This window comes from Vicia villosa, linkage group LG1 (assembly GCF_029867415.1).
Source record: "Vicia villosa cultivar HV-30 ecotype Madison, WI linkage group LG1, Vvil1.0, whole genome shotgun sequence".
NCBI lineage: Eukaryota > Viridiplantae > Streptophyta > Magnoliopsida > Fabales > Fabaceae > Vicia > Vicia villosa.
Window position 1 is genome coordinate 84,335,183 of NC_081180.1, and position 23,554 is coordinate 84,358,736.

The following is a 23,554-nucleotide window of genomic DNA, read 5'->3' on the forward strand; positions in this document are numbered from 1 at the left end:
ATGTGATTTTTACGAAGAAGACAAACATATATTTTAGAGTTGGATGAAGAAGATGAACAATATCCTCCATAACTAGAACAAAACCTGTCTGAAAATAAAAACACAAAATACTTAATCAACAAACTATTATTCAACTTTAGATTTGCAAAAACAAAGCTAAACTTGGCTGAATCTTCATATTTTCAAGGCCCATTTTCTTATTCGAATCTGCAGATCTGGTAGCACAAAAGAGAACGATGAAAGAGAAGGGGAGAAGAAAGGAAGCCAATACAAAACGTTGAGAAGCAGTAAAATGTTGAGAAGAGAGATGGAAGACCATGCATAGAGTAGGAGACTGGTAGCACAAAAGGGAACAGTGAAAGAGAAGGAGAGAAGAAAGGAAGAGAATACAAAATGGTGAGAGAATGCAAAAGTTGAGAAGAGAGATGGAAGAGTACGCAGAGAGTTTTGTCAGACATAAAGTTTCTTTTTCAAATTATGTTTATTGGGAAGCAGCTTTTGGCTTTGTCTTTGTTACATAAAGTAACTTTTTTTTAACAACAGAGCAAATTTAATTGGACAAAGGAAAATAATAAAGTTGAGATGAAACAAAGTCATAATTTAGTCACAAAAAGTATTATTTGGACACAATTTAACCTTGAATTCAATAAGTGGCATTTTTTGAACTAAGGGCAAAATGGACTTAACCAGGTACATTTGTTTTCTTAGATTATAGATGTGAGACTTCTTTCTCACACTTGATTACCAACACTCCCTCTTAAGTGTGAGTCTATACACAATGCTTCTCCTCGATGGAAGAGCATGCTTAGAGTAGGAGACTGGTAGCGCAAAAGGGAACAGTGAAAGAGAAGGAGAGAAGAAAGGAAGAGAATACAAAATGGTGAGAGAATGCAAAAGTTGAGAAGAGAGATGGAAGAGTATGCAGAGAGTTTTGTCAGACATAAAGTTTCTTTTTCAAATTATGTTTATTGGGAAGCAGCTTCTGGCTTTGTCTTTGTTACAAATCGTAACTTTTTTTAACAGCAGAGCAAATTTAATTGGACAAAGGAAAATAATAAAGTTGCCATGAAACAAAGTCATAATTTAGTCACAAAAAATATTATTTGGACAAAATTTAACCTTGAATTCAATAGGTGGCATTTTTTGAACAAAAGGCAAAATGAACTTAACTAGGTACATTTGTTTTCTTATATTATAGACGTGGGACTTCTTCCTCACACTTGATTATCAACACCCCCTCTTAAGTGTGAGTCTATACACAATGCTTCTCCTCGAGTGTAAGCTCTTTCTTCCATATATATTTGTACCGCCATTAACACTCTTTAACGGGACACCTCATATCTCCACACACACTTGTACCGCCATTAACACTCTTTAAATACCACTGTTGGAGGCAATTTAGGGGTCAACACGAGAGAATATTTATACACTTGAGACACATCTTTGTGAAAGACACACCACATACTCACCCAAAACCTTAAGGTGATAGATGTGTGGGTTCTCTCACTTATAAAGTGCTAAATCTTTCATTTTCTAAGCAATGTGAGGCTTCTTCCTCATACTTGATTCTCAACAACATGAGTAAAATATCCATATATTTCTAACATAGTAATGTTGGTTTTCGTGAAAATATTTATCAAACACATCGATAATCATGTTCTTACTAATTCAATACTGACATATTAAAAACCGACATATTTTCACACAAAGTGTTCTAAACTTCTCTAATAGGTTAGTCTCTTCTGATGTGTTCGACTTATCTAAATTTTCAAGATTCTCTTTTAAAAATATATTTGATTAAAAATTAAAATTAAATACAGCAAATTTTTAAATATCATTTTTATTATATTTACCCCAAAATAATTATTTTTCTTTGTTAATTTTTTAAAAATCAGATTCTTTTTAATTTGTAATAATATTATTTTATTTTTTCCAACATATATATATATATATATATATATATATATATATATATATATTTGTTTTATTTGATTCTTCTAGAATATATAAAATATAAATCAAAATCAGTAGATAAAATATTGATTTATCTCCACACAAATATATCTAATAATTGGCGTGTCACTCGTGTGATGTTGGAATTCATGCTTATCGAAATATTTTGAAATAATGTATTTAATATTGTTGATTAAAATTATGATTAATTATATCAAAGTATTACATATCATTTTATTTATATTTGTTTTAAAAGGGGTATATTTATCCCAAAATTACATTTTTCTTTTGTTTTATAGGTTCTGTTTTTTTTTTTCGGTTGTAAAATAGTAAATTTATTTTTTCCAACAAATCAGATTATATTAATATAATATTTTTTTATTTTCTTCTTCTAGATTGAAAATATAAATAAAAATCTCAGATAAAATATGATCTATCTCTACACAAATTGATCTCTTTGGTGAGTCTCTGGTATGGTCTTGAAATTCAATATGCATAAATATTTTGTAATTTTAAAAAAATACATTTTATTAAAATTAAGATCTTTAACATTAAAAATTTTAATTTTATTTTAATTTTATAAGAGGAGTATATTTTATCCATAACTTATATTTTTTGCTTGTTAACTTTTATAAGATAAGTTTCTTTTCAATTAAAAATTATATTAGTTTTACTTTTTCCCACATATACATTTATAGTATATAACATATTTTTTTTAATAAAGGCTCATGTATATAACCAGACGAAAATCAATCCAAAAAGGAGAACAAATTAGCCCCAAGAATTACGAGAACCTAAAGAAAGGTATACCTAATAAAATACAATGTCAAAGTGATAGATTAAAATTGACCAATCTCCACGTTGTGATTTAATTGGCGAGTCTCTCGTGCAATATTGGGATTCGACTTATTTAAATATTTTGTAGTTATATTTTTCAAATATATTAACTAAAAATCGTGATCAATATATATATATATATATATATATATATATATATATATATATATATATATATATATATATGTATGTATATATATATATATATATATATATATATATATATGTATGTATATATATATATACATATATATATATATATATATATATATATACATATATATATATATATATACATATATATATATATATATATATATACATATATATATATATATACATATATATATATATATATACATATATATATATATATATACATATATATATATATATATATATATATATATACATATACATATATATATATATATATACATATATATATATATATATATATATATATATATATATATATATATATATATATATATATATATATATATATATATATATATATATAGGGTTATTTTTCAAATATATTAACTAAAAATCGTGATCAATATATATATATATATATATATATATGTATGTATATATATATATATATATATATATATATATATATGTATGTATATATATATATACATATATATATATATATATATATACATATATATATATATATATATATACATATATATATATATATATATATATACATATATATATATATATATATATATATATATATATATATATATATACATATATATATATATATATATATATATATATATATATATATATACATATATATATATATATACATATATATATATATATATATATATATATATATATATATATATATATATATATATATATATATATATATATATATATATATATAGGGTCGACTTTATGCAAGTGTAAGAAGTGCTACACCACAGAATCTCAAATTTGAAAGGTCTAATATATATATATATATATATATATATATATATATATATATATATATATATATATATATATATATATATATATATATATATATGTGGCCGGAACAATTCACGGAACCTCTGCGTGGATTATTCCAGCCGTGTGTGTAGCCCATTGACTACGAGGTAGATGAATCAAAAATTTTAGAGGTCAATATTAGTTTTTTCGAGAGTAATGCCGCTGACATTCACCCACACAACGATGAACTCAGTGTTATTTAAGGGAATTAGGAGATTTATAAAAACTGCTATGTGAAAAGCTTGAAGTTGAAGAAGGTCAGAACGGTAGACTTAAACACCGTGGACGTAAAGGCGAAGCTAAAGCCACTTAAGGAAGCTCCCATTAAGGAAGCCTTCACCATTCTACATGAGGGTAACATGAAAGTTGCAAAAGAAGATCCCCTGTAAAAAGATGATTTCTAGGGTGACGAGCTTATTTCAATTTAGGTTGTTTGATGTTTATTTTGATTAGACAAATTATATTCTTGGTCGTTTTTCTAAGGGTAATGACATTTTTCTAAGGAGCAAAGGAACATTATCAAGATTGCCTTAAGGCTATGAACCATGATGGATCTTCACAAAGGAGTCCTTTCCGCTCTTTGAGGCAATTAACACGTTGGACCTTCACGAAGAAGTCTTTGCCACCCTTTAAGGCTATTAAACATTTTGCATCCTCACAAATGAGTCTTTGTCGCCTTTTGAGACTATTCAACATGCCGGATCCTCACAAAAGCAATTTCTGTATATACTTCTCAATGTTTATTCTTTTAAAAAAATTATAAAAAAGTTTTAAGTGGGTGTGTGTGCTTATAGTCATCTACTTCTACAAAGAATGAATTTTTGCATTTACTAAAGTTTCATTCACTTACTAAATTGGAAGATCAACTCCTCTAAGCCTTGTCTGATAGATTCTCTTGTTTTGACACTTGCTTTGAGACTTCTTTTGCGTTGTATGATTCTCTTGTGTTGACACTTGGTTTGAGAATTCTCTTGAGGATTTTGATATAGTTTGTTTGTTTGCCTTTGCCTGAAATTTTGTTGATGTCTGAAGCTTTATCTATGATTGAAATTTTATCAATCCTTGTCAAACTCATGGCTTGCATCTTTAACTGCTTAAGTATATTAATGGATTTTATCTATGTCAGAAACTTTATCAATCCATATCAAACTCATGGCTTGCATCTTAACCGCTTAAGTGCATTGGTTGACTTTCTTAATTATTGCATCTTTACTATGCTTCATGTCTATTTTCTTCTTCAGAGTTATCATCATGTTGATTGTAACACCCTATTTTTATTAGATTTTATTTAATTAGGATTATTTGATATTTGATAGTTGTTTGTGTGTTTATTTAATTATTGTTTGAGTAATAATTATTTAATTGTGTGGTAACATATTACTTAGCTAATTAATAAATGGTAGAATTTTATTAGAATTAGCTATTGGGCTTAATGGGAATTAGAAATGAGAATAGTGGATGGGTTAAGCCCAATGAGATAATGAGAGTTAGAAGAGAATTTTATGAGTTAACCTAAATTAGATAGAAAAATAGAAAGAAGAGTAGAGAAGAGGAAAGAGGCAAAAGAGTAGAAGAGAGAAGAGAAGAGGATTGTAGATTTCTTGAAGTTAGAAGGAGAAAGTCAAGAGGTAAGGGTTTGAATACAAGTTATTGTAGAATCTATGATTGGGTAATGTTGTGTATGCTTTCTATTCTTCTATTTCATGAGTTTAGAAAATGATAGGGTTTATGTGAAATCAATTGGATTTTGTGGTTTGTTCATGTTTAATGTGTTGTATGAATGACCCATGGTTAGAAACATGTTTAGGAACCTTACATGTGTGCTAAATTTGCTTTCAAATGATGTATGGATGGTGTATGGGTTAATGGGTGTTGTATGAGGGGATTAGGGGAGAAAAATGGTGAAATCTGAGTTTTCACGCAGCCTGGGTCGACCTATGCAGAATCTAAGTCAACCTAAACAGTCCAGAAAGCCAAAAATCTATTTTTCTTTCAGTTACGTCGACAAGGAGGAGTTTTGAGTCGACCTAAATGAGTTTGCGTCGACCTAGAGGTTCAATTTTGAGCAGATTTTGTAAAGACTATAACTTTTGATCCGTAACTCCGTTTTATGCGCCGTTCGAAGCGTTGGGAAGCTAATGAGATTTTATACATGATAGAGTAGGGTTGATTGGCATTTGTTTAATTTAATTATGATGTTATTTGAAAAGAACATGTAGTTATATGTGTATGTTATGGATGAATCTTGTATGACCAATGTTCATGGAGGCCTTATGAGATGTTAATGTCATGAACTATGTGATTGATTGATAAATGCTAATTGATGTGTGATATTGGATTGAAAGTCATGTTGTGTAATGTTGTGACAAGTTGTAAATATGTGATTGTGTAGTTTAAGAGATAGAGAGATCGTCTTAAATGCACGAGTCTTGTTTTGTTGCACACGTACACAAGCATGAGTCTTTGAAAGTTGCAATGTTGGGTAATCTCGCGAAGGTTATTTACTTGTCCCAAACCTAACGAGTATGGGGTTTGAAAGCTTAACGAGTATGGGGCTTTGAGGCGGTTATCTTGTCCGTAGAGAGTGGCAATCGGCATGACCGAAAATGATAACGGAGGGATCCACATGCATATCGCATAGAGTCACACTTGAGTCGCACGTGTCGGTGTGAAATGTTATTATGTGTGATTATGTGTGGATGTGAATTTGATTGATATGCATATATGTGAAATGATGAATCATTTGATATGAATTAGAGAATGTGATGAGAATGAGATATATGTGATTAATACATATTTGATGTGAAATGTGGAGTATATATATATATATATATATATATATATATATATATATATATATATGTATGAGTGATATTTGTGTATATATGTAAATCACCAATATATGAGGTTGTGAATTAATTGTGATGCTTAATTGTATTGAACATGTTAATGTTATATTGGAGATAAATGCATGTTTTGAGAAGAGTAAAGAATTGTGAAATGTATGCTTATTTGTGTTGCATTTCCCATTATTATATTTTCTATTTAGAATTTGAATTCTCACCCTTCTGTTTGAATGTTACCCTTGGTTGGTAACGTGCAGGTTCAGAAGAGTAGTTGCTTGATTCGTGGCTTAGCCGGAGAATTCCGAGGTTTCGTTTTGATTAGGTAGAGAGTCATATGCTCTGATCATGTAACACTTGGGGGTTTTCTTAGACTTATGTTCATGTTTGAATATTGCTATTTCTTATGCTTTGTTGAATATTGAATGTATGTGATGACTTTTGGATATGTGATTAAAGGCCATTGTAGCCTAGAATTGTAATGTTCAAGTAACAAAGATATTGATGTTATTTGAATTTGGTAGATGAATATAGTATGGGATATATTCATTGAAATCTTTAATAGCAATTCGAATTGTTTTCCGCAAGCGTTCATGCATAATGTATGAGAACATGAGATTACATTTTGTGTTACAATATGATCTTTGCGTATTATGGATGTTGTATGTATGTTATTTTGGGATTTTCATTTGGTGAAAATCAACATGTGGCACCCTTTTTCCTTTATGGATGCTTACTCTGTTTGATTGTATGATATATTTGGGGTTAGAAAAGGGGTGTTACATTAGTGGTATCAGAGCCTGGTTGACCAGTTGGTCAGAGTCGTTAATGTCTTTATTCCCATTGTATTAGATTTGTGTATTTGACACGATCGATACTGTTTTGTCTGCTTTGGTTGTTGGTTGTCGTAGGACGATGGTTGCTGGAAGGAATGATGATGCCATTGCTGATGCATTGAGGATGTTGGCTGGATCTCTTAGTCAAATTCCTCAAGCGAATGCTGGAAATCGGAATGGTAATGATGATGTGTATCGTGCCTTAGGGAAGTTCCAGAGGAACAATCCTCCTACCTTTGAAGGAGAGCATGAACCGGATAAAGCTCAAGCTTGGTTGAAGGCGATTGAGAAGATTTTTCGGGTCATGAATTGCACCGATGCTCAAAGAGTGCAGTTTGGTACTCACATGCTGGAAAAGGAAGCTGAGGATTGGTGGAGTAATATGGCTCAGAGATTTGATGAGGAGGGTACTCAAGTTACTTGGGATCGTTTCCGTGATGCATTTTTGGAAAACTATTTTCCGGAAGATTGCCGTGGAAAGAAAGAAGTGGAATTTCTTGAAATGAAGCAAGGGAATGGTACCGTAGCCGAGTATGCTGCTAGATTTCAAGAGCTTATCAAGTATTGTCCTCACTACAATACTATGAATGCGGAGAGATCTAAGTGTTTGAAGTTTGTGAATGGTTTGAGGCATGATATCAAGAAGGCAATTGGATATCAACAGATTACTCGATTTGCGGAGTTGGTTAATAAGAGTCGGATTTATGATGAGGATAGTAGGGAGAGTGCTTCTCACTACAAGGCTATGAATGAGAAGAAAGGTCAATATCGTGGAAAACCGTATGATAATAAGAAGAAAGTTGTTTTTGGCGGAAAGCCAAGTGGGGGAGGATCTAGTGCTCCGATCAAGTGTTTCAAATGTGGTGCTGAAGGACATCGTGCTGTTGATTGTCCCAAAGTTGAAGTGACATGTTTCAAGTGTGGCAAGAGTGGTCATAAGGCAAACGAGTGTAGAGGTGGTTCGAAAGTGACTTGTTACAATTGTGGGGAGCAAGGTCACATTAGCACCAAATGTGATAAGCCAAAGAAGGAACAAGCGAAAGGGAAAGTGTTTGCATTGTCTGGAGCGGAGGCTTCTACCGATGATAGGCTAATCCAAGGTACGTGCTTTATTAATGGTACACCTTTGATTGCTATTATTGATACCGGTGCGACACATTCTTTCATTTCTTTGGATTGTGCCAAGAGATTGAATCTTGTGTTATCTGACATGCGTAGAAGTATGGTTATTGATACACCTGTTATGGGTTCTGATTCTACTTCTTTTGTGTGTTTGAATTGTCCTTTGAGTATTTTTGGTAGAGATTTTGGGATTGATTTGGTTTGTCTTCTGTTAGAGCAACTTGATGTGATTTTGGGAATGAATTGGTTGGAATTTAATCGTGTGTATATCAACTGTTTTGATAAGACTGTTATTTTTCCTGAGATTGGTGTTAAGGAAGATTTGTTTTTGTCTGCTAAGCAAGTTGGTGAATCTGTTCATGATGGGGCTGAATTGTTTATGTTATTGGCAACCTTAGATGTGCATGAGAAGAGAACCATTGAGGAAATACCAATAGTTTGTGATTTTGCGGAGGTATTTCCTGAGGATGTAAGTGATTTACCGTCGGAACGCGAAGTTGAGTTTTCGATTGATTTAGTTCCTGGAACTAGTCCTGTATCAATGGCTCCATATAGGATGTCTGCTTCTGAGTTGAAAGAGTTGAAGAGTCAACTTGAGGATTTGTGGGAGAAGAAGTTTATTCGTCCTAGTGTATCGCCGTGGGGTGCGCCTGTTTTGTTGGTTAAGAAGAAGGAAGGTTCTATGAGGCTTTATGTTGATTATAGGCAATTGAACAAAGTGACGATTAAGAACAAGTATCCACTTCCAAGGATTGATGATTTGATGGATCAGTTGGTTGGAGCTTGTGTGTTTAGCAAGATTGATTTGAGGTCTGGGTATCATCAGATTCGTGTGAAGGCGGAGGATATTCATAAAACTGCTTTTAGGACGAGGTATGGTCATTATGAGTATTTGCTATGCCGTTTGGTGTGACTAATGCACCTGGTGTATTCATGGAGTATATGAATAGGATTTTTCATGATTATCTGGATAAGTTTGTGGTTGTGCAGGTTCAGAAGAGTAGTTGCTTGATTCGTGGCTTAGCCGGAGAATTCCGAGGTTTCGTTTTGATTAGGTAGAGAGTCATATGCTCTGATCATGTAACACTTGGGGGTTTTCTTAGACTTATGTTCATGTTTGAATATTGCTATTTCTTATGCTTTGTTGAATATTGAATGTATGTGATGACTTTTGGATATGTGATTAAAGGCCATTGTAGCCTAGAATTGTAATGTTCAAGTAACAAAGATATTGATGTTATTTGAATTTGGTAGATGAATATAGTATGAGATATATTCATTGAAATCTTTAATAGCAATTCGAATTGTTTTCCGCAAGTGTTTATGCATAATGTATGAGAACATGAGATTACATTTTGTGTTACAATATGATCTTTGCGTATTATGGATGTTGTATGTATGTTATTTTGGGATTTTCATTTGGTGAAAATCAACATGTGGCACCCTTTTTCCTTTATGCATGCTTACTCTGTTTGATTGTATGATATATTTGGGGTTAGAAAAGGGCTGTTACATTGATGTTATCTTTCTATATAGTTGTCATCATCAAAACAATTATATCATCTTGATTACCTGGAAAATAAGGTTCCATAGTAGCAGCATAGGCCGAGGAAGATGGAGAATGGTCACCGAATTCACATCAAAATAAGATGGATCCTCGGGATGTTCAAGGAAGGGACTGCACGAGGTCAATAAAGGTCCCTTAGATTTTCAATCAGATGTGAAAGGTTTGACATGTTTCGACACGTTCTTGAAATATAATTTAGTTGGGTATCCAAAGGTTAAGTAATCATTTATAACATTAAATGCCTCACACACTTTCAACTCCAATTTTTGTTTTTTATGAAATCTTCCAACTAACATAAGACTCACAGTCTGGACATTTGTATATGTGACAAGAATTTCCTAAGAGACTCAACTAGCCTCTCACATGAGGGACTCGTGAACTAGCCTCTCGACTATTAGAATTGACTAGTGTCTCGTTTACGGGATTCTGCTAGTGTTTTGTTTTAATAGTGAAACTAAAGATTGTTCCACTTACAATTCTTCTAGGAGTCCTAGATAGGAAGAATGAACTAAATCAGTTTGTCTTTTCCAAGACCTCGTGGTTGAGGGTTAGTGTATCGGTATTTTGATAAAGGGGTCTTAAGAGGCAATATCAATCACACCTTTTTTTTAAATGTATCAGCCTTTTAATAGATGTATCATTTTCTCAAGTTTAATTCGTCTGCAAGGAATTGAGTGACACGTCTTTCTCCTGTAACGACACAGAAAAGTCATAAGAAAGATGGATCACACTACCCTGAATACTAGGAGGAGAACTGTCCACTCCATAAAGGAGAACTCACCAAACATACATATAAATAGCTTCTCTTGCAATAGATGTGCTAGCTCTCAGCCTGGTATTAACCTTAAAGTTTTTAACAATCCTAAACTATTAGAAGTCGTCCCACATTTGTACTTTTAGCCACCAAACTATATAATTCTTTTACTTGCTTCTTCTAGAATAAAATATAAATTAAAAGTGATAGTTAAAAAGAGACCTATCTCCATACAAATTGATTTAATTAGTTAGTCACACTCACACATATGATTTTGGGAATCAACTTATTTAAATATTTTGTAATTAATTAAAAAATATTTGATTGAAAACAAAGATCAAAACTTATATATTTCTTATGTTAACTTTATAAGATTTATTTATTTTTAATATGTAATTACATTTATTATACTTTTTCCAACATATTCAATTATATTACCTATATTCTTTATTTGCTCCTTCTAGAACAAAATATTACTCAAAACTGATATTTAAAAAATTGACATATCTCCATACAAATTGATCTAATTAGTGAGTCTAGAGTGATCTTGGGATTCAATTTCTGTTTAAATAATATAAAATCATTTTTTCTAAAAATATATTGGATTAAAAATTGATATCAATTACATTTAAATTTTTTAATATTAATTTCATTTTAAAATGAGTATATTTTATCCTAAATTTATATTTTATATTTTTTTAATTTTATAAGATTAGTTTCTTTTAAATTTTAATTACTCTAATTTTCTTTTTTTAATATATATATATATATATATATATATATATATATATATATATATATATATTAAAATATAAAAAAATGATAGATAAAAATTTAATTATTTCCATACAATATATCTAAGGTTAAAATACAATTTTGATTCTATAATTTTACTTTATTTATGAAATTAATCTTCCTATTTTAAATTTAAATAATCTTAGTTCCCCCATTTTTTAATTTATATTTTTATCTATAAAGTCTCACAATAGGTTTATATATAATGTTTTGTCATGTTTCACAAAATATAAAAAATATTTAAAAAATTAAACATTGTTAATTTTAATTGCAAAAATATAAGAGAGAGATCATATATTGTTTAAATTTAAAATAGAATATTTTAATGACGAGTCTCTTAAGTGATCTTGAGATTCAATTTTTTTTAATTATTTTGGAATAATATTTCTTAATATATTTGATTAAAAATTTTGATAAATTTTATCAAAATTTTTTAATATCATTTTTATATAAACTTTATGATAAAATTAGCATATTTTATCCCAATCTTATACTTTTCTTTTGTTAATTTTTATATGAGAAATTTCTTTTAAATTTTTAATTGCATTATTTTTCTTCCAAAAATTCCAATTTTATTTCATATATTGTAGCAATCAATAAAATAAGTTTTATAAATACAAAAAAAAAAAAGTTGTCACTATATTTAAAATTATAAAAAAAAATTAATTTTCATGTACTTTAAAAAAAAATTATATTTTCAACACTTTTTTTCATATATGAATATGTGAAATGTTCCATATTTTAATCGATACCGTGCAATATATTCTTGCTTAGCTACCAATTAAATTAGCACAAATTTTGTTGCATTTAAGGAAGCAAATGTATACATTGAATAAAGAGCATTAAATTAAATACATGCAAACTTGAGTCTATCTTACAAAATTCCGACTTTATATATCTCTTAAAATCAAAACAATAGTGTCTCAATTTCATAATCAATTTTCAAAGAAAGTGAGAAAGAGACAGAGAACTACTGAGTCAAAGCCATGATGGTGTCAAGTAGCTTCTCTGTCGATACTCATAAATATGATGACGATGGAGTCATAAAACGAACTGGTCAGTATTTATTTTATCAGTAAATTTTTTGCCATCCTTTAATTTTTTTTTTTTAATTTAAATTTTGACGTATTATTTTGAGATTTTAACTGTGACAATTGTATGATTATTAAGGAACATGGGTAACTGCGAGTGCACACATAGTGAGTGCTGTGATAGGATCTGGAGTTTTGTCATTGGCATGGGCTGTTGCACAATTGGGGTGGATTGGAGGAGTTGTCTCTCTGATACTTTTCTCATTCATTACTCTCCTCACTGCTTCTCTCACGGCTGATTGTTATAGGTATCCTGATCCTGTTTATGGAATCAGAAATCCTACCTACAAAGTAATGGTAAAAAATATTTTAGGTAATCACAAAATTCAACCTTTAATATCTGTAAGGATTTGATGCACATAGAGCCATTTTTGACGGTGTACAAAGTGGACAATGCATAGCAACTAAAAAATTGCATAGTTAAATCATAATTAAATAAAATATAACAAAATATTTTCACATTTAAATTATGATTAAATAAAAACCTCTATTTTTTTTTATAATTAATTTATTACTAATCTACACGACATAAAAAAAACTTAAGACGGCTCTTGATGCACATTAATCATATAATTATCTTTATGCCATCTATATCTCGAACTGCAAGTAGTTTTTGAATGCATTTACATTTTAAAAAAAAAATATGCGGTGTTTCATTTCATTCACGATGATAGATAAATCTAGATCTAATGATTGAGAATTGATTAAACTCATTAACAATGACAAATGTTTTAGACAATTTTAAAATTAAATTTTTTTAGTTTTAAGGATTTGACGTTAACGAAATTATACATTTTATATGCGGCATATCATGTGTTGTAAATAGTTTTTTAAATTTGGACTGATATAAAAAATACACGAACAATAAATCGCATCGTTACTAATTTTTTTAATGCCATATATAAATTTAGATCTAACGATCGAAATTTATTATAGCTAGTTGATGGTAGCAATCCTTTTATTTAATTACAAATTTTTGTTTTTATTGTTTGAATTTTCATCCATATATTTGGGAATTTTATGTCAACTTTAATCAAAAGTCATTTTTATAATCATTATAAATGTGAGTTGAATAAAAAAAAAATAAATAAAACTTGACAAATCCCATCTATAATCATGAGGTAATTTAGAGTTAACAATAGAGGATTTTTTATACTAATGCCACAAAGCTGAAAAATAAAAACTAAATTACCACCTTTTGAAATAAAATTACCTAGACGTCACATTCCATCTCGACCATTCATTGGTCGAGCGTACAATAAAACATTTTTTGATTTCATCTGCTCATCTAATCATTGGTCGAGCATGAACTTCATTTATTTGGACTTCACATGTTTAACTAATCGATGGTCGAGTACATGCATGAAATGTGACATCTGAGTTATTATATTTCAAAAGATGTTAATTTGGTTTTTTTTTCCAGCTACGTGGCATTAGTGTAAAAATCTCAACAATCGATATTTTCTGTCAAATTCTTAAAGGGAGCAGTGAATTATATATTTACTGTTTTCATAATTACATTAATAATTGATTTCTAAAACAATCACATCAACTATTATTCAGAGCCGTCATAAAATTTTAGAGACTCTATTTAACTACGGTTGAACTGTCACAAACATTTTATAAATTCTATTTAGTCAAGATTTAATCATCACAAATATTGAAGGGTTAATAGTAATTCACCCCTGTAATGTTAGCGAATTTTGCTTTACCCCCTCCCTACCTTTAGACAACGGTTTTTTCAAAAAAACCGTTGCCAAAACCTGCCTTTGGCAACGGTGGGGATAAACCAAAACACGCTCATATTACAGGGGATAAACTACTATTAACCTAATATTGAATCATGTGATATAATTCGTCTCGCAAACACCCAAAGATGTCGGTGTTATTTTACTTTTGAAGTTGATCGATGGTGTATTGTATTTGCATGTAACTTTTCCTGTTTTTTTCTACAGGAGGATTTCAATATAAGCTTTGTGCATTAGCTCAGTACACAAATCTTGTGGGTATTACCATTGGCTTCACTCTCACAGGATCCATTAGCATGGAGTAAGAACTTCAAAAATGTCTCACTAATTATTTAGCTAATTTGTAAATCTATGAAAACTATGATAATATTAATAATAAAATTGGCTTGTTTATGGACAGGGCCATAAAAAAATCAAATTGTTTTCATAAACATGGCCATGAAGCAGATTGCAGTACAGCCACTTATCAATTTATGGCAATCTTTGGACTCTTTCAGATTATACTAAGTCAAATCCCTAATTTCCATAAACTTTCATTCCTCTCTATTGTTGCTTCTGTCATGTCTTTTGGTTATGCTTTCATTGGCATTGGTCTCTCCATAGCAAAAATTGCAGGTTAGAAATTGTTTTCATATCTGTATTGACTTATTAAGTTACCTATTAATCCGAGCACTTTTGTTCACATACAGAAGAAGGAATCGATGTCAACACAGGCCTTACCGGGGTCGTTGTTGGAGTTGATGTCACAACAACTTCAGAGAAGATGTGGAATACCTTTCAAGCACTTGGAAACATAGCTTTTGCATATGGTTTCAGTGTGGTCATTGTTGAGATAGAGGCAAGTAATGTTTAACAAAATTACATGTTCCTAAGTCAATTCATATTCATGCTCATGTCTCTGAGTCATTTAAAGATTTATTGTGCTAGAAAAGAGATACTGGCGCGCAGTTTGTTGTTTGTTTGTCTTTTATTTCTGTATAAACTTTATTATATACGACTTTTTCTTCGCTGCTAGATAATTATAAAGATAAAATCTAATTTTGAATTATTTTTGTGTATAGGACACACTAAAATCAAGTCCACCCGAAAACCAAGTCATGAAGAAATCAGCCGCTATTGGAATTTCAATCACAACATTCTTTTATGCATTATGTGGTCTTCTAGGATATGCAGCCTTTGGGAATAATGCACCAGGAAACTTCTTAACTGGATTTGGTTTTTACGAACCGTTTTGGCTTGTTGACATTGGTAATATTTTCATTATTGTTCATCTGGTCGGAGCTTATCAGGTAAATAATTATTCTATAAGCAAAAATGTTTCTGCATAAACCTTAGGGAAAATTAAGATTATAGTTATTAATTAATTTATCATGTACAGTTATTTTCACAAACAATATATTCTGCTGTGGAAAGTTGGAGTAGTAAGCGTTGGCCGCAAAGCAAATTGATAACAAAAGAATATCTTGTAAGAATTCCATTGGTTGGCACATGGAGGATGAACATGTTCAAGTTGATAGGGAGGACAATGTATGTGATAATCACAACATTGGCTGCTATCGTATTTCCATTCTTCAACAGCATTGTGGGTTTGTTAGGAGCTATAGCATTCTTTCCCTTGACAGTGTATTTTCCAATAGAGATGTACCTAATACGAGCTAAAGTGCGAAAGTATTCTCTTTTATGGACTGTGATGAAGGCGTTAAGTGTGTTTTGTTTGACTGTCTCTCTTGTTGCTGCAGTCGGATCGATTCAAGGAATTATCAAAGAGCTCAAGACATATAAGCCCTTCAAGTCCTAGTAATCCATTTCTTCTACCATATATGATGTTATTTTGACAAAAATTATAGAACATTTTGTTCACAACATAATTATATGATAATTACGAAATTTTAAGATACTGAATTATGTGTTGGAAACATTTTAATGTTGAAGCATTTAATGTTTGAATATTTGCCAGAGCATTTTTTTTCAAGATTTAACATGGGTAAAGTTTGAATATTTGCCAAAGCATTTAATTAATGTTTGAATATTTGAAACTTTCAAGAATTGTTTTATGTGCAAGTGAGGACCATTTATGACAGCACTTGAGAATAGATAATATCTTGTAGAGATTTGTGACCTTATTCTTCTGGTGATTAATTGATTATAGCACTGGGATCAAAGATTATATAATCCCTAATACTTCTTGCCTGACATCTTGGTTTTTCATGACTACTCCGCCTCCTCCTCCACATTTGGTTATTGGTCTATGTGGGATCAATAAAACATTTTATAATAAAACCGATAAAATCATATACTTGCAGCCTATCAATAACATAACTCATGAAAGACTCTCAAAGGACGCGGTACCAGTCGCAGAAAAGGATCAAGTTTGCAATTACTGCCACAAAAAGGTCTTTCAATTGAGGTATGCTACAAGAAACCTTGTGTTCCTCCCTATTTTAAGAAGACCAACTTCTACCATTGCACAAATGATTCAAAAGACAATGGTGATGATTTTATTTTTAAAAATATGTGAAGTCTTCCAAAGAATTGAAAATCTTGTACTCACACCTAATCAACAAAATGTTGTGTTAGCTTTTCTTCAAATTTCACCTCGGAACACATAATGTCCAAAATCTAACACTTCCTTAAACACATATCCATGTGCCCTTATAGTACACACCTTATTTTAAGGAATTAACTTGCCATCCTAGATTTGTACTTGACACTCCCCAAAAACGAATGAAAAAATCATTATAACCCTACTTGAATTTTTAATTATTTTGCCAAATTCACGTACACCGACCGAAAATTTCAATTTTTTTTGGCGATATCGAAAATTTTGCGAGCATAACGGAAATCCTTCGGAAAAAAGTAAGTAGAATACCGTAAATTTTAAAATTTCTGAAAGAATTACACAGAAATTTCATAAATTCCAGTACTTCTTACTAGGAATTCAGAAATTTCCGGTAAATCAAATTTTTCTTGAAAAATTTCAAGAAATTTCAAAATTTTTGGTACCTTCTTCTTTCACTAATTTTTTTCTTCGTTTTTTCAATTTTTTTCAAATAAGGACCAGAGGGAATGAGAACACCATTGTCAGCAGAACCATTGATAGAGCGGTTCTCACCAGAAAAGGATGGCCGAGTAGGCGCATGGCCAGTTCCGTGCACCCCGACGTCGAGCTGCTAGAGTTTTTGCTGCTGTGGAGGTGCTTGCTGCTATGTAGGTAATTGTGTCGGTTGAGTAGGTTCATGTTGCTGCAATGGAGGTATTTGTGCTAGGTGAGCAGGTTTGTGTTACTATAAAGGAAGTACCTGTGTTGACTGAGCATGTTTCTGTTGTTGTTGAGGAGGTACCTGTGTCGGTCGAGTAGGTTATTGTTGTTGATGAGGAAGTACATGTGTCAGCTGAGCAGGTTCATGTTGTTAATGATGATGTTACTCCTACTAATACAGAGGCTAGGATTCGTGCTTTTATAGAGGCATTTGTTCATACAGATGGAACCTTTCTGGGAGGACATAGTGACCAATCTTTGCTCATGGGGTATGTTGACCATGTAATATACAAAGTATAACCGAGAGAGGTATATATGTTATATGTGTTGAAATTTTATTGATTATTTTTTTAATTTGTTTCCTACCGGAGCGTCCGACGCTGAAGAACTTCCCCCTGAGTTAATGTTTTCACAGGTTTGCCGAATGCTCATTGACCATACTTGACTCCTCTCTTTTGTCTGCTTTTGTTGAGTGGTGGTACTCAAAGATATTTTCTTTTCATCTTCCATTTAGGGAGATGACTATCACTTTGGATGAAGTCACCTCATTGTTTCCTCTCCCCATTGCCAGTAGATTTCTTACTGATTCTGTCATTAGCCAGACGACAACATTACCTCAAGTCACTAAGGATGTTGTGCTAGTAGAGTTTAATTTTAACAGGGGACGTCATCTTCGGATGTCTTGGCTGCGGAACAGGTACCATGAGCTTGATAAGGTAGAGAGGTATGAGGCTGTCGCAAATATGTCAGGTATTTATATTGATGTTGGATACTTGTGGTTGTTCAATAGCCTAAAGACTCCATGATGTTCAGGTGTTTATATTGGAATTGCGACTGTGCCTGAGACGAGACAACTTGCTGGTTTCTTGACTAAATTCTAAGTGTAGACGTTTTCTTGTTGGCTGCATTTATGGTAAAACATACCTGGGTGTTTAATGTCTTGACTGATGCCATGACATGTTTTATATTGTGTTATGCAGGCTGCATATGTGTTAAGCTAATACAGGTTCTGTTAGTGAATGTCATGACCAATGTCATGACATCTTTGTCTGACAGCAGGGGCTGTTATATTTTAGGATTGTGTTTCCTGATTTCTCTCAATCTACAATTTAGGAAACCTTTTATTGTGTGCTGAATATTTCGTCTAGAATTTTTCGCTGACAGCACATTCTGTAATAACCATATGGCGTGTAAATTAGGTTAACTTGGTTAACCCTAATTTGTTTCTAAAAAAGCCTAAGGCCCAAGAGCTGCATATAAAAAGTATGAAATCCTAATTTTGAACGTAGAGAGAAAGACTGTTAATTGTGAAGAACCGTAGTTTTATAGCTGTGTGTTTTAGTCTCTTGTACTCCAAGCAATTGTCTTGTGATGATTGTATTGGAATAGGTCGTTTATGTATTGTGTCAGTCTAAGCTTTTAAGCACGAGTGTGTGTCTCTTGATTGAAGCTTTTAAGCATATCAAGGTGTGTTTTTGAAGTGTGTCTTCTCTCACAATTTGTTTAATGTTTATTTGTAATCACTGCTGTGATTGAGAGGGAGTGAGTGGAGATACTCAGGTCTAGGAATAGATTGGAATATATTGGGTAGGTTTTAAGTGATGAGTTGTAAACGGGGGAGTTTAACTCCGAATTAATTCTGCTTATATTGGATTCCCTCCCTAGCTTGGTAGCCTCCAGAGTAGGTTGTTTGAACCGAACTGGGTAAACAATTATATGTATTATTTATTGTTTTATGTTGTTCTGTCTTTAATTATTTTGTGAAATTGTGGATGTCATAACATCCAGTAAGACATCAAGCGTGAGTTACTAGAATTTTTAATTGGCATCAAAGCAGGCACCCTGCCTGTTTACATCTGGGTGAGATCTAGGGACAACAAAATTCTGGTACTATGGAGAAGGAGCTGTTAGTGTTTGGGAATAGACCATCCATCCTGGATGGCTCTAACTATGACTACTGGAAACCTCGTATGGTGGCTATCATAAAATCTGTGGACAACAAGGCCTAGAGAGCTATGGATAGTGGATGGAAACATCCTGAGAAGGTTATGGAAGATGGAACCATTGTTCTAATTCCTGAAGCACAATGGAACAAAACTGAAGAAGAGCTAGCTTTGGGAAATTCCATGGCCCTAAGTGCCTTGTTCAATGGAATTGACACGAACATATTCAGGCTTGTGCAATACTGTGAACTAGCTAAAGAAACTTGGGATATTCTCAAAACATCTCATGAAGGCACATCAAAGGTAAAGATGTCTAAACTTCAAATGCTTACAACTAAGTTTGAAAATCTCAAGATGAAAGAGGATGAAACCATTTATGAATTCTATATGAATGTCCTTGAGATTGCAAATAACTCAGGAGCCTTAGGAGAAAAAATGTCTGAATAAAACTGGTAAGAAGATCCTCATATCACTGCCTAAGAGATTTGATATGAAGGTGACTGCTATAGAGGAAGCCTAAGACATCAGCAACATGAAGTTGGATGAACTCAATGGTTCTCTACAAACCTTTGAGTTGAGTATTTATGAGTCTGTTAAAAAGAAGAACAAAAGCATATCTTTTGCTTCCAACACAGAAGATAATTCAAGAGAAAGCAATGGTGGAAGTGATGCAAATTTATCAGAAGCCATAGCCATGCTTGGAAAATAATTCAACAGATTTATTAAAAGAGTTGATCAGAAGTCCAGATCCAGTGTCAAGAGCACTTCCAATGACATCAGCAAGACCTATGATCCAAGCAGAAGATTCAAAGTTGAGGAGAAGCCCAATCTAGGAAAAGGGGTTCAGTGTCATGGATGTGAAGGATATGGACACAGTAGAGCTGAATGTCCTACCTACCTCAAGAAGCAAAAGAAAGGACTGTCTGTCACTTGGTCTGATGAAGACTCTGAGTCTGAAGAAGAAACTGCAAAACATGTCACAGTTCCAACAAGAGTCTATGCCTCTGATGATGATTCCAGTGATGACGAGCTAACCTTTGATGAACTTGCTGCCTCATACAAAAAGTTGTGTATCAAGAATGCTGAAGTCTGCAAACAAGTGGAGAAGCAAGAGATGATCATAAGAGAGCTAAAAACTGAGAACAATATACATCTTGCAACCATAGACTCTCTCAGTAGTGGAGTAAACATGTTGAACTGCAAGCTTGATCAAATGACCAAAACCTTCAAAATGCTGAATAATGGAACTGATACTCTAGAGGAAATTCTGGAGTCTGGAAAATGAACAGGAGATATGTATGGGGTAGGATTTATGGCTAAAGAGGAATTCACCTATGGGATCAGGAGATCAAAACCTGAAACTTATGTGACTAACCAGATGTCAGCGCCAATGTCACAACATCAAGGAAACAGAAAAAGGGGCCATACAAAGAAGAAATTCCAAAGATGGAGGTGTCATCACTGTGGAAGATTTGGTCACATAAATCCACTCTGTTTCAGACTAGTTGGATATCCAAACCAAACTCATCAAGCCAAACTTGAATATGACACCTGTAACAGAAAGCAACAGTGGGTGGCTAAGAAAGTTGCTCTAGTAGCACACACTTCTCTAAGAATGCCTGACAAGGAAGATTGGTATCTTGACAGTGGTTGCTCAAATCATATGACTGGAAGAAAGAACTTATTAGTAAACATCAAACTTGAGGGAACCAGTTATGTGACTCTTGGTGATGGAGAAATTAGAGAAGTCAAAGGTGTTGGCAAGACAGAAGGTAATGGGGTTTCTAATCTGAACAATGTCCTACTTGTACAAGGACTGGCTGCAAATCTTATAAGCATCAGCCAACTGTGTGATGAAGGATATTATGTCAGGTTCACTAAAGAAGAGTGTCTTGTTACTAATGAAGAAAATGAAGAAATCATGAAGGGAGTCAGATCTGAGAATAATTGTTATCTATGGGAGCCTAAAAACTCCAAGTTTCCTTTGGCTTGTCCCGTGGTCAAAGAAAAAATTGAGGGTAGGCATCAAGAAAGAACTATCAAACTAGAGGTTCCAATTCCCAAAGCAAAGAACCAGATGGAAGAAGAAAATGAGTCTGATGATGAGTCTTATATTGAAGAACTCACAATTAGTGAACTTTCTACTGGATATTCTGAGGTGTGTCTTCTAAATGAAGAGCTAAGCAAAAGAATGACCGTGCATAAAAATGCTTATGCCATACTACAAGAAGAAAGAGTAAGTCTCACGATAAACATTGTTGATCTAGAGAGAAAACTGCAAGACACAAGATCTATCAAGAAGACAACAATGGGAAGTACTCAAGACAGAAATATAAGCAAGTCAACCATCCCTAACAAGAAGAATAAAAATAAGTTCAATCAAGAACCTCAACGTCCGGAAAAATACACACCCGTCTCAGCCAAGAGATTCCATCAATGTGGTAAGACAGGTCACTTGAAGTTCTCATGTCTTGAAACTCATACACCTACCAAAAGAAAGATTCCTCAACAGGAAAATCTGCCCAAGATAAAGCCACCTCATCGGAAGTCATGTGTTGACACTAATCACTCAAGTTGTGACAAAAATGAGGAGGAGGATATAAAGAAAATAGGAAGCTCTAGAAGAAGGAAACCTAGACAAGATGGGAGTCACAAAAAGGTCAAATGCATCCCTGTTACATGCAAGAACACGACACTTAAATGGGATGTTGTAGAAGAAGGTGATACCACTACCTTAGAAGAATATGAAAATGTCAAAACAGATGTCTTAACATCAAAATATGCCGAGAACTCAATTGTGAGCAGTAAGACAAACAAAGCCTCTGGAATTGATGAATGCTCATCAATCAATATCCAAAATGTTCTCCATAGGGAGAGTACGGATCATAAACAAACCCCAGAAGCTGTCAGAAGATCAAGGAAATCGTCTACAATGATCACAACTTCCCGGGATGCTCACAACTTTCATCTCACAAAAACAATGATGAATGCACTTAAAGACATCTGGACTAGAGATATGCAAAGAGAAATCTATATGTTCAAAGTGAGTACTATATTGAACTTGGTCCCAAGGAAGCCATCCATTGGCCATTAATTTCATCTAAGAGAGGAGCCACTAGAAATAGATCAAGCTGCAAAACTTTGGATGGAAGGAGAAAAGGATTCATAAATCAACCTGAAAGCTCAAGAAAGCAAGGAGTGCAAGATCCTTCTTATCACAACTGAAAATATGAATCTGATGATAGGTATGATTCCTACAAAAAATTTATCCTGGTCTAAATTAAGTTGGATACATCAAGGTGTATCTAATCAGAATGTCAAGAGGGATGTCATAACTATGCCTTGCTACATCAGAGATTGGGTGGAGGACAAACAGATTTCTATAAAAAGGTTAACCATTAATCTAGGTGTTGTTAATAAGCTAGATGTGAAAGTCTTCCCAGTTTACAAAAAGATTTTTCACCTGCCATCCCTTTACAACAACTCTAGTGTGATCTCAAATTGCTCCTCTCCCACAGAATATGGTCTAAAACTCAATCACTTCATTGAGATGTCTCAACAATCTCAGTCCCTCTCGTCCAAAGCAGGCTCTTATCTAAATATGCATACAGAGGTAACTAGTCATAATAAGACCTTGAGTGATACACAGTTAAAAATGGTGCATAGTTTGAAAACTGAGGACTTGACCAAGAAGACTAAAGATAATCCTAAAGATAGTGACAAGAATGTTCCTGACAATATCAATGACATTGACACTGAAGGTTGCAGTGTTGGTACGGACAGAGG

The 23,554-nt window shown here is 32.5% G+C and overlaps 2 protein-coding genes across 2 annotated transcripts; both read left to right on the forward strand.

Annotated features, from left to right (window-relative positions):
* The first annotated feature begins 7,613 nt into the window (after window positions 1-7,613).
* On the forward strand, window positions 7,614-9,670 carry LOC131648028 (uncharacterized). The gene is made up of 3 exons (XM_058917829.1): window positions 7,614-7,762; window positions 8,210-8,456; window positions 9,602-9,670. Exons 1-3 carry the CDS (start codon window positions 7,614-7,616, stop codon window positions 9,668-9,670), a joined length of 465 nt encoding a protein of 154 aa, XP_058773812.1.
* A 3,046-nt stretch (window positions 9,671-12,716) lies between these two features.
* On the forward strand, window positions 12,717-16,364 carry LOC131648035 (amino acid permease 6-like). Its single transcript, XM_058917837.1, has 7 exons — window positions 12,717-12,783; window positions 12,898-13,131; window positions 14,774-14,867; window positions 14,967-15,181; window positions 15,256-15,404; window positions 15,628-15,855; window positions 15,945-16,364. The coding sequence occupies exons 1-7, from the start codon at window positions 12,717-12,719 to the stop codon at window positions 16,362-16,364; spliced, it is 1,407 nt and encodes a 468-aa protein (XP_058773820.1).
* The last annotated feature ends 7,190 nt before the right edge of the window (window positions 16,365-23,554 follow it).